The 18,098-nt window shown below is 39.5% G+C and overlaps 1 protein-coding gene across 1 annotated transcript in view; it reads left to right on the top strand.

Moving 5' to 3' along the window:
• Positions 1–976: 976 nt before the first annotated feature.
• bco2l (beta-carotene 15, 15-dioxygenase 2, like) overlaps positions 977–18,098 on the top strand; it is a 34,867-nt gene continuing 17,745 nt past the window's right edge. The window contains exons 1-2 of the mRNA XM_022200862.2: positions 977–1,212; positions 2,032–2,133. Coding sequence (XP_022056554.2) covers positions 1,152–1,212; positions 2,032–2,133 — 163 coding nt within the window. The 5' untranslated portion in view covers positions 977–1,151. The remainder of the gene's footprint in view (positions 1,213–2,031; positions 2,134–18,098) is intronic.

Genomic DNA, 18,098 nt, shown 5'->3' with positions numbered 1-18,098 from the left:
CAGCAAATTGATGTTGTCTTGTTTCTAAAACTTTGTATTAGCTCTTGTGCACCATGAGGTTCAGTTTTAATATGAACTTATACTACACAGGAAAAATAAATATATATTAATGATAAAAATAGAATAATGCAGAAGTTTCACAGGATTAAAAAAATGTATAAATAACTCTATAAAATTATAAACTGTGATGGACAGACCTGCAAAGCACGTGGACTTCAAAACAGTGTTTTTATTCCATCTCAAAAATATAAACAAATAAATAAAAAATCTGAAAGTTACAAAAAACAATTCTAAATTCAATCCCATAAAGAAACTCATAACAGAATCAGAAAAAAATGTATTTGTTACTGAGGGGCAATCGGGCACATTAAAAAAGAGCAACAGAAAGGGAAAAAAACACTAAAAGGTGGTTGGGTGAAAGCAACAGATTATATGCAGTAGAAGACCTGTAAACACTGACAAACATGGAATATATTTATACACTACCAGTCAAAACTTTGGACACACCTTCTCATTCAAAGTTATTTATTTATTTTGTGCATTGTAGATTAATACTGAAGATACCAAAGCTATAAAAGAATAAATATGGAATTATGATGTAAACAAAAAAGTGTTAATCTTCAGTATTAAGCTACAATGTGGAAAATAACACAAATAAGTATTGAATGAGAAGGTGTGTCCAAAAGTTTGACTGGTCGTGCATACTGGCTGATCAGACCAGTTACACACAATAGGGGAAACACAAAACACCTACACCTAAACTGCCAACAAAAACACAAAACAAAACAAAAGAATAACAACAAACAAATCCAAAATAAATTAAGTGAATAAAGTAGTATTTAAATCAAGTAAAACTGGACCACCCCTTGAAGTCGCAGGCACTTGGTATGGTCCGATTGTCAGTCTGGTATCCACCTTATTTTGCCCCGCCCACTTTTAATTCTGCGTTGTTCCACATTTTGTCTTCTCAGTTCCGGTCAGCCCTTTCCAGGCAACCGGCTCCGCAGAGTTACAGCATCAAAATATCAACAGACGCGACACCAGGGGCTCTAAAATGTTTTAAAAGCAGACGTGAACCCGAGCCAGGCCAGCAGTACGACTCACTTGGCGCGGGTGCTAGTTAGCAGTAGCGGCGCGGTGGAGACAACGGGATGCTCCTGCATCGCTGGATTAGGACAGTCGTGCACTCATGCAGCCTCGATATTATGGAAGGTAAAAGTAAGACCTACACCTTACTCTTCTTTTTGTCATGACTTGTTTTTCCATCATAGTTATCATTATTATAATTTCTGAAGAAAAGTTTTCTCTATTAAAAAAAAACGGTGGCGCTTGAGACAGTAATATTTGTTGCTTTTTGCATGTAATACATGCTTAAAGTTGTGGTTCTAACGTCAAAATATTTGAAAATATGAACTATTTCTTACATTGTATTTGGGCTGCATTTGAGGCTATATTACAGAGTTTTATGGATATAGCAGAAGTAGAAGTGGTAGTTTTCTTGCTGTTGTGGTGCACGACAACTGAGTGACTAAAGAGGAAACACTGAATATGATTCATTGTATTACATTGCATTCATTAGTAGTATATGGGGTGCCGTCTCTAAAGCAGCGCATGCTAAAAAAACAGCAACATTTTGTCACATTTAACTTCAAACCATGTACAAACAAGTGGTGTGATTTTTTTTTTTCTGGTGACCTTTTACAACATTTACTGCAATATTTCTCATCTTAGAAATATCTTAAATAGTTTAATGTAAGTATTAAATATCAGACATAAATGATAAATATAAATGCTGAATATAAATGTTACTGTCATATTTAACATGTTGTATAAGGTCACCAGAAAAAAAATCACACCACTTGTTTGTACATGGTTTGAAGCTAAATGTGACAAAATGAGCTGCTTTACAGACGGCACCCCATATAATATTAATGAATGCAAAAGTTTTAATCAAAGACAGCTGTTAAAGTTCAAATTGTCTTCTTTTATATCACAAATATAAACTAATCAAATAATCATTTCTGATGACAGGTTGCCTTGTGGTCTCTTGGCACAATTTTTGCCCGAATTCTGCAAAAAGCCAGATGCAGCCAGATGACCACAGCTACAGAAAACATGATTCACCCTACACCGGTAAGACAAAGAACCGATTAGTACAGCTTAAAACACACACACAAAACCCCAATTCTGAACATACAAAGGTTAACTAAATTTGTGCGCTACAAATAGAATTTAAGTGGTTCAACAAAGGCCAAATAAATTGTGTGTTGTTTAAAATGATATTTTATGTATTTCTGAACATGCACTATGACTGAAGTGTTTCAACCTGAACTGAAATGATTTCTGGGGTGATCAACATTCATGGTTAGATGACTGCAAGTGTGGCCATCACACAGACAATACCTGAAAATGAACAACTCCACAGTTATTTTAAATATAATGGCAATAATCCCAAAGCACATTTATTAATTTTTTAAACAATGAAATGCTATATTATTTATGCAGAATATTTCTCCATTCTTCAGTTCCAAACAAATTTGCTTAAAATGACAAAAGAACTTCAGTTGCTGACATCACCCACTACCGTTTAATGTTCATTTATGCAGTTTTTGTTTTCTATCTGTTGTCCTGTTCTCTGTTTGTATATTACCTTATCTGACACAGATTTTCATTAAAATGCATTAAAAGGAATGGTTAAAAAATAAAAACATATTTTAAAAATAACATTAAAAAATACAGCAGAGAGATGAAATTATTATAAGTGCACTGTAATGTTATAGGATGGTTAAACCTGAGAGACTAAACCAGCACAGACAAAATAAAGAATACAAAATACGAGAAATTAAAAAACATGAGTAAAACTATAGGCAACCTCTAACAATGGTACAGGCAGTTTAGATCAGACTTTATAAAATAAGACTGCTTAATTAAAGCAATTTTTGTATTTGTTCAGCATCTCATGTAAGGTCTTCACCTTTACTATGTGATGTGCCTTTAGCTGACGTATGCTGTGAATTGGTGCTATATCAATAAAACTGAACCGAACAAATTAATAAAAAGTAACTCAATATGTACCTCAGTATACGAAGGTTCATGGCTATACTGTTGATTTAATATTTTGCCTCGTATATTTTACTTAGTTTTGTACGTGTGAACTTTCTCACTCGAACACTCTCATTCTGGATACAGATGAATCAAACTTTTTTGGTTATATCCAACATAATGTATCACTTTTTTATTGTTTGAAGAGTAGAAAGATATACTGCCCTTGAGGTGGAATCTGTCAGGCCTGTCCATGTGCAACAGTTTCTGGGTGGTACATGAGCTCATTTGTCTTAATTATCCACACCTGGTGGCAGGCTGGGGAATGTTGTGTTGTCACCCCACTCTTGCTGCTGCAGCTCGCTATACTCTAATGGCTGCTTACGCTTTCACACTTTGTACCATAAATACCTTACATCCATCTCTCCATTATCTCTACACCGCTTAATCCCCATTAGGCTCGTGGGGGGCTAGAGTCTATCCCAGCTAAACGTTAGAAACAGCAGCACGAAATATAAGCAAAGCATGGAGTTAGCACTGACGGCTAACTAGCTAGCGCTGACGGCTAACTAGAGAGCTCGGGATTGTGACGTCACGTCGCAAAGCATCTTGGGATTTGTGCCCCGCTCACGAGCAGCCATATTAAAACCTACACATTTTTACATGTTTTTAGCGCGCAAACTTTCTGGTCATCAGCAACAATGGGGTGCAGATGTGTGGTGGGTTGTGACAGTAAGTCTAACCACTGGTCTGGGAGAAAATTGACCAACGGACTAAAATATTTCAGTTTTCCTGCTTGGAAAAGACAGCAGGGAAGCGACATCTCTGAAATGACAAAAAGACGCGGAATGGCTTGGATTGCTGCCATTAAACTAAAGTTAATCTTTTTCGACAATATTCCCAAGAAGTTGTTCATTTGTTCCAGGCATTTCCATAAGGGTGGCTTGGCTTTCTATTCTTGTTCCTGCCTATCAATCATGATATCCGTAGCCCACTATGGTAGCTAAACATCTGTCAGTCCCTCTCGTTTGGTTGTGTAACACTGTCATATGAGTATCGCAATGTTGTCATGTCCGAGGCTGTGGAAAGCAAGAGTTATTATCACTGTTCTAATTTATAATTTAATATAAGAACAATGTTCTCATACAGACCGTTTTTGGCTCCTAGCTGGTTCAAAAATGTGTTGTAGCCTTTGCTACTGTCATTTTGCTCACTTCCTACACTACAATTTGAGGAGGCTACAAATAGAATAGTTGGTGAGCTTCTAACGACTTATAACTTTTAAACTGTTGAGCTGTGTAGGCACTTGTTCCACAAACTAGATAGGCGAAAATATCCGGAAAAGTTAGGTTAGGCAGAAGGTCATAGTCACTGGACCAGCTTTTGTGCTCTTGTGGATCTATCCCATCAATTAATCCTATTTTATCCATATATCTTTGCTTCGCTTCGTTGTTCAGTTTTTCCTGGTAGATAATAGCGCATTTGCCTCTGTTTTGGTCCTTTTTAACAAAAACGATCTACTCCACCAGATGATGCTATTCGGTTGTTTACAATTGCAGGCCACAAACATGGCGGGCTCATCCCATAATCCATCGCGGTATGACGTCCATTCCCGAACTCTATTGTCTGCTACAGCAGACAACGATGTTGCTTTCTAATACTTGTTTGCCTAAAGGGAGCTTGCCACCAATGGGATAAATGATATAAAAGTTTCTTTAAGTCACAAAACACTCACCGTTCTCAAACGTCCCCAATGCAGCGGCAGAGTCTCCCTCCTGTTGCTCCCTGATGCAGTGCCAGAAAATAGCGTCCATTAAACCACTTTCAACATCTCCTGGTTGACCCAGGCCGGCTGTTGTGGTCCTTGGTGGACCCATAGTCCCTTTTGAGCTTTTTCAGCTTCTCCCTACTGCTTCATTGTCCTGTTTATATACATTCTGCTCAGAGACCTCCTGATAAACTTTCTCCATCCAGCTCCCTCTGTATTCTTTGGTCCGCCACCAAAGACATAAAGTCTCGACCTCTTCAGTCACCCACAGTACAGGTCTGGCTGTCATATTAAAATTAATGAAGAACAGAGAATTCCCTGAAGAGCAATGCACAGCCTTGCTGTTAACAGTTTTTTTTTTTTTTTTAATGCAGGGTACTCCCTGTCCAATCAGTGGCCTGCACTGGTCATGTATGGGACCCCAGCCGAGAAGGTGCAGAAAATTGTGCCTCCTACCAGGCCCTAGTCCATATGGACACACTCGCAAACAAAGACGAGCCGATGCGTGTCGCGCTTGTGGAAATGAGGCTTTAGCAAAGGCAGGGGACACCCTCGATGGGTCGCAAGTCTACCACAGGGCTACACATGAAGACAAACAACCACACTCAGATTCACACCTATGGACAATTTAGAATCACCAATGAACCTCATCATATTTTTTGACTGTGGGAGGAAGCCGGAGTACCTGGAGTAAACCCACATATGCACACGGAGAACACGCAAACCCCATGCAGAAAGATCCCTGGAAGGCCGGGATGCAAACCAGGGATCTTGTAGCTGCAGCGCTAAAGTGCGAACCACCAATCCACGGTGCAGGCATATCGACTTACAATATTTATTTATTGAAGGAAAACTCTAATTTTTGTTAGCTCTGGAGCCGCTCTCCACTTTATATTCTAGCCCACAAGATGGCATGTGACCCAAAAAAGACAATTTTTAGCTTTTCGTTTCCTCTCAGAGGACTCTACAGAATTATTTGTAAATAATTAATCGATATTGTACATTTTCTTCTGAAAAAATTAAACAAATAATTTGGAATCAATGGCACTTTGTAAGTTATTTGCCCTCAATAGCAAAACTGTGTAACAATCTTGAGTATGCATTAACCATAGGCTGCATATGTAGTCTCTAGTATTAACACTTCAGGAAAAATAGATAAAATTACAGTGTTCCTCTTAGAAAAAAGCACTCCTGTAAATTTGTTGTCTTTATGCTTTCTTTGAACAAGGATATTTCATCTTCATTTTACAATTTTTGTTTGGCAGTTGTTGCTGCTGATCATTTTGCATTTTTTTTAGTACCTTTAAAAAAGAGTTCATATAGGCCTGCAATTTAAAGAAACTTGAGTTATTTACACTTTTTGCTCCTTAACACTTTTAATCAAATGCATTCCAAATTATTGCTTTATTTAGTCCATTGAGTTTGCGACGTCTACATTTGCATTTACAAATTCAAATTTAACAATATGATTTGCTTGTAAAAACAGTATTTCAACAGTTAAACTGTATTGTTAAGCTTCAGCACATCCAATCTAAAATAAAAAAAATGAAATCCACAAGAAAGTGTTAAGGCTCTGGTTAAACTTTAAATGGGTTTATCTGCATACAGAAAGAAATGTGTGCGGAATATCGTGCCCATACTGCAATGGTTCAAATGCAGTTGGTCATTTGACTACTGAGTATGTCTCGGGCAGCAAAAGAGCTCAAATGTGCCTGAGAGATGACGAAGAGTTGCTATTTAGATTGGAACTCAGTATGAGAGGTTAAAAGGTGACCATGTAAAAAGATTAGAATTAGATTCAAAAAGGTCAAATCTATCAAATCAAAGGTAGCTGATTTGCAAAAATGAATTGCGTTCATTGAGAAAACGCAGGAGCTCACTAGAAAACTACACAAGTCGTGGTAGACAGATGAGTACAAGTCTTGTGGGTGGCCAGAAAATAATTTGCATGATGGAAAAAAAGTCTCTGTATGACTACACAGCAATTTTTCCTCCACGATTTGGGCTTAAGTACAGTGTTTTTGCTCATGACTGCGCTGTAAGCCAAGAAAGCTTTCTAGGAAGTAAATGTTTTTCCTTGTCAAAGATCAAGAGAACTCTTCAGAATTATGGGATTTGTAACAAAATGCAACCCCCTAGTAAGCCACAAAATGAGAAAGGCCATGTTGCAGTGTGAGAAAAGACAGACAAAGCAGTATTTCAGAGGTAAAGTTCTATGACCTGATGAAACAAAAATCAATCTGTATCAAAATGATGGAAGGAGGTAGGGGAAAAGGAAAAATTAATGAGCCAGAGCACACCAGCTCATCTGTAAACAAGGTTTGGTTGTGGTACATCTTGTGCTTGTATGGCTGCCAATAGAACTGACACTGTGGCATTTGTTGTTTATTTCACTGCTGACAGAAGCAACAGGATCAATGCAGACATACAAGGCAGCATTCTTACTGCTCAGATTCAGCAAATGCGTCACCAACTCATTGCAGACATTTCATAATTTAGAAGGACAAGGATCCTGATCAAAGCAAAACAACAAAAGAGCTTTTCAGGGTGAGACATGGCAAAAAGAGACCCCACAACAGGAAAGAGCTGAAGGTGTCTGCAGTGAAGGCCTGGAAGAGCATCAACAGGTCGAAGTATCTGATGATATCTGTGGGTTGAAGACTTCAGGCAGTCATTGGCTGCAGATGAATTTAATGAAAATAGTAGATATGATGACTTTAAATTCATGGGCGTCTGTCCCTGGTGCTTATGAACCCATAAACTTTGGGCAGCCTGTGTTATGAAGGTTATATCAGTATTTCACACATAGTTACTTTCTATATCAGCTGCCATATAAAGCTGAGAGTTGGCATTTCAATGTAGTATCCATCATTTTATTTCAGAAGAAAAAAAGCAGAACACAGCCTGAAGATTAAAAATAAATCTAACTGTACAATTATGCAAGAACATCTGTCAATGTAGCATAAATTATGACTAATAGTGAAATGTATGAATTTCAGACATGGTTCTTCACTTCAATAATTCCATTTTATGCTTATTTAAAAAAATAAAATTAACTTATTAATATAAGTTAATATAACTGATGAGGAAAAAAATCCCAATAACTGATTTATATACATTTTCCCAATAAGTTATCCTCACAGAGGCTACTGCACGATGAAGACTACTTTAAACCTCACTGACAACACATCAGTAGTTTTACTTAAGATTCTGAAAGCAAGACTTCAACTTTTAATGGTCTCAATTTTTTACACTACTGTATTACATATGCATAAGAAACAGATCTGAATTTATCTTCCATCGCTTAACTACGGCAACTACAGCATGAAAAATTAAAACACAGTTAATACTCTGTCATAAAAAAACACAATTTCAAACTTCTGTCCATTCCCCGTATGTCCTTGGAGGGTTTCCACCTCAGGTAACAATTACCCTTTTAACTGTAGGTCTGTAAATTAATTATAAAACTAATTTTGCCTTCTATTTTAAATTACAGTCATATAGTGTTCAGAATGCCTCTAACTATTGGTGGAGGACTTTACATTTTGGTAAGAAAAATGAACATTTGCTCACATCATGTAACTTTAAATATGCTGAATGAAACAATGAAATGACCATCATAGTGCGCTTTAATTATATATTCTCAAGAAAATAACCACTAGCTAACAATGGTCTGATAGAAAACCTTGGATCTCGCTGTCTGAAAGCACATTGTCCTTACCTCTAAACACCAGCAGAGGGCAGCAACAGTATACTATACAATACTGGAGGAGGGTTTTAGCAGCAGTAAGGCTTTGCTGCAGCCAGCCCCAGGCGGTTACAACTAAGGGAAGAAAAATATTGAAGTATAGGCCAGAAGGTGGCAGTCTAGCTCTGCAGAAAACAAGGGATCAGGCTATATGAAGGATGAATGGCAATGAGATGTGTGCAGGGTCAATTAGGCTGCAGTGGTTTAGTCTGCTAAATCCAAGCGGTTTGGGGTCCGCACATATGCATGTATGTCAGATATGACTAGCTCATCTGCTTATTTATCAAGCTTTCTACATTTGACAAATGTGAGTTGCTGGTTATTTGTGGAGGGACCAAAATTGTGTGCAATGATGAAATTGAATTTGAAAAAAATTAAACAAGACAGTTCCTCTGTTCATCTGTAGCTCACCATGTCGCCTTGTTTTTTAACATGTCTTTCTTAGTGATGCTTTTCCTATCACAGGAATTACTTCAGCTTGTTTCATGCTATAATTAGAGCTCTGTTGACAGACTAAAAATTCCTACTGACTAAATTGGACAGAATTTCAATGATTTCATCATCAGAGTTGGACTATTGACATAATCAAATACCTTTGTCTTTTTGCATGTAATTGTGACAGGTGTTTATGGCTCCGTTGGGGTCCTGGTGTGAAGATCTGATTTGGTGTGATTAGAATTTTGTAATTAATTATTCATAACCAAGGGCAGTAAGACGGCAACACACACCCAGATACCTGCACAGTGCTTCACTATACTGCATAATTTCAATCAGACAGCTCAGAAAGGACAGATGTCTCTGTTTTGCACACACTCACACAAACGCACTTGAAAGGCTTTATTTGGAGCCACTAGATTAAATTATAGATTACATAAGATTCAAATATTTCAAAAATCCCACACATTTTTGGGCTTGCAGTGTCCAAAACATAGATTGTTAGATGGTATATATACACACACACACACACACACACACACACACACACACACACACACACACACACACACACACACACACACACACACACACACACACACACACACAAATGAACACTACCAATGACTCAGTGTGGCCTGATTTGGCTTATGCAATCCCTCCAGCGGTGCAGATGGAGTTGCAGATTACTGGCCCCTCGTACGTTTATTAGTAATCTCTCTGTCTGTAATATTCGTCCCAATCATGATATAACACCACGATGAGTTCAGTGACCCTCTTCCATCCCAACTACCACTGGAAGACGGGGGAAATTGCTCTGTTGCTGTGTAATGTGTTCCCTGAGACACAGAGATGAAGTGGCTGATGCAGACTCCAGCAGCCATGTCTAATCTCAACTGGATGAACTCGTATCAAACCTGAGGTGGAGGGATCAGTGCAGGTGTGATGGTCAGGAGAACACAGGCGGATGACTGCATGGATGCTTATTGAATGTTTTCAGTGGTTGGTGATACACAGGATCAATTAATTCCTTCAGTGGTCTTAAAGTCTGATTGAAAAAAACCAGGGTGGTTTGTACTCTGTGTGAGTCACAGTGCGCTGACCTTCCCACCCAAAAGGCTCACGGTGGAGTAGATCACTGGGTCGCTGCTGGCCAGTTTGCACTAGTCTGGCACTGGTCTTGTTACACGGCAATAGAACAAACAAATAAGAGTAAGACAGCCAAAGACACGGAGAGAGAAACTGGCAGGCAAATAAATAGAAGCGAGGTAGATAAACACTAGAGAGCTGTAGAGCCGGCATTCTGATGAGCAGTTTCAAATCAACAGCACACTAAAGGCTCTAACCATCTGTCTCATACGTGTTATAAACTCCTGTTTTACCCATGTGCATACATGTATTCTTACACTTTGTTTCTCAAACACATACTTCTTTAAGATACAGCTGATATAGTGCCACTGTAAACAAATATGACACTGTTCCTTATCTAATCTCACAAGATCTGTGATAAATCCATGACTCCTCCTGAGTACAACACAAAACTACTTAAATCTGTGAAAGCCAATGTCTTGCTTTTATGTAGCATTTACAATTTTAAAAGGAGGATCAGCCACAACACTAGCTGCTCCTTCTTGACTTTTCTTTTAACAGACAACTGGATGAAAATATTGTCATGAATTATGTCTAAGTCGAAACCTGCAGGATAACTACAGCATTAAAATAAATTCTCTGAAATTCAGTATGCCATCAAATGGAAATACGAGCACATAAATATTGCACTTGCTATTAGAACTGTTTGGTTAAAGGTACATAACTATGTTCCACCACTTGTGCATTGAAGACACTGAAAACAATAATGTATGAAATTAATGAAACACTGTAGAATCACGTTTACTGTCACTCTAATAAAAGATTATCAGCAGTAAACACTCACATGTTGCCCACATACGGCTGTTAAAATGACGCTGGATTGTGGTTTCCAAGATAAGGATTACATGCTTGTAGTTGACTAACAACAGGATGTGGGTCACCGTTGCGGTCAGTGTGTTCCACATTGATTGCTTGAGAGCAGGAGGCTAAAGTCAGTTGTTATTTTATTTCAAGCTCTAATGTGCAGTGAATTTGAAGGGTCATTAATAGTAATATACACCAAGAGGGCATGACAACGCACGCTGTGAACCTTGTTCGTTATAAACAAGAGTAAATGGTTTTTATTTTTTTCAGTAAAAAAATAAACTGCCTTCAGTACAAGGCATAGAACACAATGGCAATTACAAGTGTCAGGCTGGAACAAAGGATTGTTTCCCAAGTCATTTCTGTTTGATATTCTTTGACTGATCATTTTGTCCAGAAAAATATACGAACAGATCAGAAGTACCAAGTTACACCTCTAAAGTGTTGTCTGACCAAAAACAAAGTGATTAAATTTACAGTGATATGGAACTGAAAAAACCTCCTCACGCATAAAAGCTGCATCTTAACTGTGATTTAAAGTTTTACAAATATTTCTTACATTTTTATATCTGATTAATCAACTGAACGAGTGATCATCAGAGCAAAATTACAGAAATATCCTGTAAATTAAGTAGAACTGCACAAAAAATAAAACCTGTATATTTTTTATGAATTTGAAAAGCAAGTTAACCTGAGATTAGATTTCAACAGATGTTTCTCAAATGAAGCCCTTTCATTAATGAAAATATCTACTATACAAATACACACCACTTATTATTATGATGGTGAGGAGCTGAACTTGTGATGGGCTCGATGTTTTGTCAGTACGTCTGTCGTCTCTCATCTCGCTTCCACGAACATAATCTTGACATCACACAGTTAGCAGCACATTCACCACAATAAACACAGCATTTGGCTGTAGGTGTGAGACTGTGAGAGTTCTGTCAGTCAGTGATTTCTGATGACGCCTGTCTATAAATGTCTTATTCAATCTTTAGAAGAGCTCACAGGATGAAAGAGAGGCACACCGGGACATGACTAACATTTTTTTGCTGTTACTTTTAATCCCATGGGAGTTGAATCGGTGGAAGCAGAGGCTTGTGTGTCGAATGGGGAGACTGTCAGACAGGGCCCTCGAGCTGCCTTCTCTGTCAACAACACATCAAAGCATCCCCTTTTCCAATTCATCCCCTGCACTTTATCATCCCCACCAAATGTAAACCAAACTTCATCTCCGTCTGTCTTGACTCGCACACTTCCTACAACAACCTCTCTCTTCTTCCCGGATTTTAGTCTACCTTTGTTTGTTTGCCGCTCCGCTGCTGCCATGATTAGAACAGCAACTGCAAATCAAACTGCTTGCGAGCGACCACGCTGTCTTTTCTTTTTTTTTTACCGATAAAATTTTATTGTGACTCTCAACCAATCTTGTGACCTCCAGCTCTTCTAGCCCAGTTGCTTTTGTTGTTTTCCTTGCATACCCACTCAGCTGTCTCATACGGAGGGATGAAAAAGAATGGAGCAGAGGAGGAGATCACGGTCGGTCTGTGCAGAGTAAACCAAACTAACTGACAGATGGACAGTCCCAACGACGCACAGCAGAGATAAGAGGATTGGGCTTGCTTGTTGTTGCTGTTGGTCTTGCTGCAACTCTTAATGCAGTTAGCTTACTCTGAGCTCTGCTGAATGGCGCAGATGAGATGGGGATGATGGTGGAGAGATGAAAATAGAACGTAGCCCAAAAGAAGACAGCGAGTGAAAACAGCGACTTGTATGAATGAGCGCCCGAAGTCCAGCTGATCATCTAGAACTCATCTTTTAAATTCCATCAGTTTGCCAGAATTAAATTTTCTCTGCATCTCAAGGTTGCGTCTTCAGATCCTAATTAGGCTGCAGTCAGTATGTACTTCTCTTCGGGGTTCTTTTGCTCCAGTTTTGATATGAAAACTGGCATTTTCTCCTGGTGTGAAGGCACCTTGCAGGCCTTGTAGAGGATGACAAAGAGGACGAGGATGAGGATGCCAACCACAGAGTTGCAAACAATGGCCACAATGGCCCACACGGACAGGCCCGTCCTCAGATCATCCTCCATGGTCACATCAGACATCGGAGTTGGGTCTGGGCTATGCTGCTGGTGCCACATCCGTCATTTCAGTTCCACAGATTCTCCCTGAAAAAGGAGAAAAAGCAACGCATGAACAAGCTGAATTTATTTTTCAGGCACATGCCCGTGCACATGCACGCTGTGGCATACTTGGCTACAGTTAACCTGCCTGTCACATGGACACTCTCGGTCCACTGGTGAGGTCAGCTCAGTAAAGATTACTTTCTCTCTGACAGGTTAGTCACTGGGCCAAAGTGCTTTATCCCTCAGGTGATAAATATGGGATGACCTACATGTGCGCCTGCAAGAGTAGGTTTTGTTCTCAAGACATTTATTCTCAGAGGCACTAAGTGTCAAATACAGAGCATTACAGAGGTTTCTAATGAGACTGCACAATGGTGTATTATTATAATATTTCAGGACTAATAATGTACAAGAAATGTGTCAGACGGTTGCAAAGAGAAATTCATTCCACTGCCACTGCTCCGTCCAATAATCTGTGCATAACAGGAGAGTACTGCAGGACAAGTGTCTTTCTGCTGCAGTTTTGTGTCACAACAGCCTTTTTCATTCGTTTCCTTTATGCGGGCAGAGAGCGAAGAAGTTATTAAACTGATAAAGAAGGTTCCGGTAAGCACTTTTTCTTGCTGAATTATTTTGAATGAGTCTTAGCAGTAATGTGTTTTCAGGAGGAACATGTGGGAATATAGTTGCCAGTTTTGTGGCTGATATTAAATGGGTCACTGAGGTGTACTAGTGTGTGTGAGAGTGCGCGATAGACACTGACACACACAAAGAGAAAGAGAGCGAGAAGCCGGTTCAAGCATGAGATGGAGGGTGTGAATATTTTCCCTCTCAGAGTTTAACTGATAAAAACTCGAGCTCATCTCCTCACTTCTATACCTCTCTCCCTGCCCTCTAATGCATTTCTAATGAGACCACATATTTCCTCCTCTCCCCAACTGAGGGCAATACAGCAACAGTCCAAGCCTGCTGTTGAGAACTCATTTCAAAGTTATCCTTCCCTTTATAGGAATTTTATGACCAAGCCAAATAAAGATGGATAGCAACACGTTAGCGAGGGTGGCAGTGATGCATTTGATCTGCGCTCCGACAAACACAGTTGGTCTTTGTTTGCACCACATGGGTCCCTCTCAGGATGCTGGTAGCATTGCAGTGGGGAAAACCACCCTCATAATGAACAACTGGGATTACTGTCAATAAAACTGCCCTCACAGTTTCTCCAAAATATTTCCAAAACATCCAAAACAACAAACTTTTTCTCAGAAGTTGGGCGACACAAAATGTTTTCAGAGTTTCAGTTAGAGCTGAAGCGAGGAATGTGTCGGCTGTTGGATGGCAGAGGAATGTGACGGGGAATATTTACATGTGTGTGCCAGAGGAAAAGACAGAAAACGCAAATGAGTGTGAGCAATGTATTCAAAGAGAAGACTTTTTGCGTGCTTCAGTTAATTTGATCCAATCGCTGGTGCATATAACAAGAAAAGTCACATACTACTTCATCAGCATCGATTCTAACCCATTTTCCTGACTCATATTTCCAAGAGTAGATAATTAGGGTTCGTGTATTAATAGCTAAAAGGGTCCTTTTTTTCTTTTTTGCAAGATAAATACATTTTAGTAACCACGCTGGAGGAAAACATTCAAAGGGGAAAAAAAGGAAAGATAAGCGAATTAGAACACAATTTCTAATGGCTTGGTCCTAGAGACGCTGTCCTGAAAAATAAGAAGAGAATCAGGCTTGTTTGTGTTTGTAATTATGTCAAAGTTAATAATGTTTCACAGATATTGAAATATTCAAAGTGGCTGTCCAATCAAGCGACGTGTCAATAGGAAGCTGAAATGTTTGAAATTTAGTTTTAAAGGTCCAAACGTCAGAACACAAACACAACTCTAAACCCTCATGCACACACACCCTGAGGCCACATTCAATACGAAGATAACTACAATGTTATGCAATGGCTCTGTGGCTGCAGCAGAAAATAGTAAAGCTTCTGGTCTCAAAGTGGAGTCATGCACATACAAGTACAGTATATGTGCTCCAGCCTGGATGTGTGTGTATTTGTGAATGGCTCCACTGTGAAACATAAAGCCCTTTTGTGTATATATGCAAATACCGTATGTAAATTCCACTTGCACCTACACGCTTGTTTACAGCAGGGGATAAGTAGACAGAGCATGCAGGGACACAGTCATAGTAGCAGGGACCACATGGAAAACAGGCGATTGGTTATGCATAATACATCACCTGGCAGTGAATTAGATCGAGTGACGTCCATCTCAGGTGACTGAACTGCCTCAAAGCACAGAAACATTTCCTACTTACCTAATTCTGTCCTCTGGTGTCTCCCGTCCATGCGTCCAGACTTTTCTTTTTTTTGTTGCTGTGCTCCTCTTGGCGCGCAAGTGGATGGATGTTCCCAAATACGTACAAATATATATATATATATATATATATATATATATATATATTTTTTTTTTAACACAACTTTTGCCTCCAAGTAGGTCACAGAACTCTCGCCGACCGTTTGGCAGTCGCTCAGCAGCAGGTCTGCAGGACTTTGGGACTTTATAATCAAGTAGAGCTGGCGGTGTCCCGGCCGGTTCCCGGTGACTGCTGACAGACGCAGGGCGACAGAGCGGAGATGCTGCTGTCAGTGTGTCTGCTCATCATCCCTCCGCCCCCTTTCCCTCCTCCTCTCCTCCCCCTCTCCCTCTCCTCCAACTCCCTGCCTCCGTCTGCTCCCACTCGCTCTCTTTATATAAAGACGTGCTTGGAACATCCCATCAAGGGCTTTTCCTCTCACCTCTGGGAACATCCCGCTGCAGGAGCGTCATTCATCAGGGGTACAGTACAGTACGCTCAAAGGATTTTTGGCCTGGAAGAGGGGAAGAAACTAAAAAAGAATGACAAGACACACCAGTGCACTCTAACAATAATGTGGCTCCTACTTGAACCTTGTGTAGATACTCAGGATTCAGCTACAGGCATTTTACAAAAAGCTTTTTCTCCTACTCTTTAATACATTCAGAATATATATGGTTTCAGAATAAAATGCAAAATGCAGTATTTGGCTTTCAAGTTCATAAGACTTTTATAGCACAATGTGGAATACAGTCAAATTAAATGCAGAAGGACTCACTGATTTCACAACTCTACACATCACTGACTTTATTGGTCGTATTAAAGGCAGATATGCAGGAAATTACAAGAATCTTTCTCTTCTTCTTCTTCTTTTCCCTAAAACTGGTTGCACAATAGCGGCAACTCAAACTGCAAACTTGTTGCCTCTCCTTTACTCATTTGTATTCAGGACATCAGCAGGGTGTCCCTGAGGGACTCTGCTCCACTCTCTGTCTCCCTCCCTTTGTTTGTATGTGTGTGTGTGGACTTCTATTTTTCTGAGGACCGATTGTAGTAGAAGGAAGTTTTGGCTGGACTTCTCTTTCAGGCTTTCAAAAGGCTGTTTGGGGGTTAAGACTTGGTTTCAGGGCTTGGGCTGAAATTTAGATTAGGTTGAACATTTAGCTATTTGTTGCTAGGGCTGAGTTGAAGGGCTATAGGGAATGCAGCATGGCATCCTGTGTCCTCACAATGACTGAAACACGTGTTTGTGTGTCTGTGTGTGAAGAGTAGGGTGCCCTGACCCAGAGTTCAGGCAGAGACAAAGCATTCTTTTGAGGCCTCACTCTCCCCCCTCACGACCGACTTCAAGCAGAACTTTTGCAGGAGGAACCGATTCAGTCTGCGGCAAACTGAATCAAAATGGCAACACACTGGGGTACACATTAGCAATATTTAAAACCTGAATCATATAAGTTAAACATGAATGCGGTGATCGACAGTGTAGTCAGTGCAGGAAGAAACAAGGGTTTAATGCAATTAAAGCCTTCAGTAAATGAGCTAAAAATGTAACTGATGTAAGATCGAACTGCTGCCAGTTACTTTTTTATATGTGTATTTTTATTTAATTACGGTTATGACAAATTCATTTTATATTACATTCGTCTTACTGTTAGAAGTTCACCAGTATAATTGCGATAATACATTTTACTCTCAAGAGTTGGGATGGTGTCATGACACAGTCAGTGACATTAACATGATTAATTACATTTTGCACTTGGTTATTTTATTAAACTTGGCGGAATTGCTGTATGCAGAATTAAATTATTCAATGTCGATTCAGTGTTACATTATCATATTAAATGTAGACAAGCATATCTTAATACTTTTTATTAAAATGGGACTCAATTAGAGCAGCACATGTGCTGCAGCCTACATGGGAGCTTAGATGGGATCCTGATCACGGATCACTGACTGATACTCCAGAGAGAGAGAGCTCAGATGTGTGATTCATCACATCAGAGAAATGTGCTCAGATACAGCCTGAAAGAATCATGGACACTCAGTAAAACTCAATGTGCCTCTCCTTCAGTCTGCTCTTAATACATGCACTCACATACACACATGCACAGTCATTATTACTTGCACGTGCAGGACATGTCACGTCTCATCACTGTGCCTAGTGTCAATGAAGAAGTTGGCATGCCTCCATTACCCTGTCAGAACTTATCAGTGTGTGTGTCTTGCAAATGTGTCAGAGAGGAAGGAGGGAGACAGAAGCAAACCCCCAGCAAGACTCAATTTTTAATTTGCTGTTAATTTTTCCTGCTTGTACCTTTTATCCTTACTGCAGTGTTAAAAAATAGACAGAAGTGTTAATCTAGGCTTTAGCTATCTGCACCAAAGTAATAGGGTTTTCATAAAGACCTGCTGCTGAGAGGGCACCAAGACAAATCAGCAGGGTTGTTTCATTTATCTTTTTATTTTTTTAAACAAACATTTACTGTTCATCATTCAGTGTGCAACTTAGTGTCACTAGACAAATCAGTGTGCGGCTTTGTGTTCCATGCTTGCTTTTGTGAGCCATTCGAGGGGAATCACATCTGTTTATTGATGCTGTTTTCCAGGCAGAAACATTGTAAATTCTGCACAGTATCCCTCTTTGAAAAGCTGTCACAACCAA

The sequence above is a fragment of the Acanthochromis polyacanthus genome, chromosome 7, assembly GCF_021347895.1.
Source record: "Acanthochromis polyacanthus isolate Apoly-LR-REF ecotype Palm Island chromosome 7, KAUST_Apoly_ChrSc, whole genome shotgun sequence".
NCBI classification, from domain to species: domain Eukaryota; kingdom Metazoa; phylum Chordata; class Actinopteri; family Pomacentridae; genus Acanthochromis; species Acanthochromis polyacanthus.
The sequence above is the reverse complement of the archived record's forward strand: the minus strand, read 5'-3'. Positions and strand labels throughout refer to the sequence as shown.